At 69.1% G+C, this 1,120-nt stretch overlaps 1 protein-coding gene across 1 annotated transcript in view; it reads right to left on the reverse strand.

The window, feature by feature from the left end:
• Nucleotides 1–1,120, reverse strand: part of ONECUT3 (one cut homeobox 3) — a 22,095-nt gene that overhangs the window by 19,118 nt on the left and 1,857 nt on the right. Inside the window, exon 2 of the mRNA XM_008581192.1 lies at nucleotides 859–1,106. Coding sequence (XP_008579414.1) covers nucleotides 859–1,106 — 248 coding nt within the window. The remainder of the gene's footprint in view (nucleotides 1–858; nucleotides 1,107–1,120) is intronic.

Here is a 1,120-nt window from a genome sequence, read left to right on the forward strand (position 1 = left end):
TGTGTGTTTAATGCTCGGGCCTCTTTTTACAGTAAAGCCGCCCGCGGAGCCTGGAGCGGGGTCGGACCCGACGCGGCGGGTGGGTTTGCGAGGCCCCAGGCTGGGGGACCCGGGCGACGCTGCCGCGGGGCTGTCCTAGGGCGTCTCCAGCACCGCCTTCGCCCCGCTCGCGTCTGCTAGCTCTGCGGGACCCGAACTCGCCGGCTTCGACACCCCGGAGTGTCCAGACCGTGCGAGCCCAGGACGGGACGACAGAGGCTCGTCGATCGCGGGGCCGAGCTACAAAGAAGCGCGCGCTGGGGCCGGGCGCGGGGCGCAGGCCGGGCCTCTGCTGCTGCGGCGCAGCGCCCGGTGCACCGTCCCAGTGCTCTGTGGCCAGGGGCTGGAGGCTCCGCGGCCCCTCTCCAGGGCTGTTCGGCTGTTCTGGGGTGGGGGGAGAATAATGGCACCCGGAGCTGACAGCAGCCACGAGTCCGAGGACTCAACCCCCCCCCCCGCATGCGCGCGTACACACACACACACACACACACACACACACACACACACACGCACAATGAGCTACCTTGAGGGCTGCTTCGGGGAGCGCCCGACCCTCCCAACAGTCTAAAAGGCACTAAGGCCCCCCTACCCATTCCCGAAGGGGCAGGGGTGGCGACTGGAGGAGGCGGGGAGAAAGCACAATCCCTTTCTCCCTTTTGGCGACGGTACAAATGTCAGGGGCGCAGATCATGGTTAGCCGCCTGCGAGGGGGTCCCGGGCTGGCGAGGCGCACGGTAGGGACATGGGGAGGGGACCGGGGCGCCTGGCCGCCGCCGCGCTTAGCGTCCCTGTGGCTGGCGTTGCGCGCCGCGCTCCTACCTGCAAGGCGCAGCGCCGACATGCGCTGGAACTCAGGCTCCTGCAGCCACTTCCACATCCTGCGGAAGGTCTCGCGGCCGGACTTGAGCTTGCTCCACGGCTTGGGGTTGCGCAGCAGGTCGGAGAGCGTGCCCTGCGAGCGGCACAGGATGCGCTGCGCGAAGATGGCCTGCGGGATGCTGTAGCGCTTCAGCTCCGCCGTGATGCGCTGCGCCACTTCCTTGGTGTTGATCTCCTCGGCCGCCGCGCTCGAGCCGGGGCC

Source organism: Galeopterus variegatus, unplaced genomic scaffold, assembly GCF_000696425.1.
Source record: "Galeopterus variegatus unplaced genomic scaffold, G_variegatus-3.0.2 Scaffold2290, whole genome shotgun sequence".
Taxonomy (NCBI): Eukaryota; Metazoa; Chordata; class Mammalia; order Dermoptera; family Cynocephalidae; genus Galeopterus; species Galeopterus variegatus.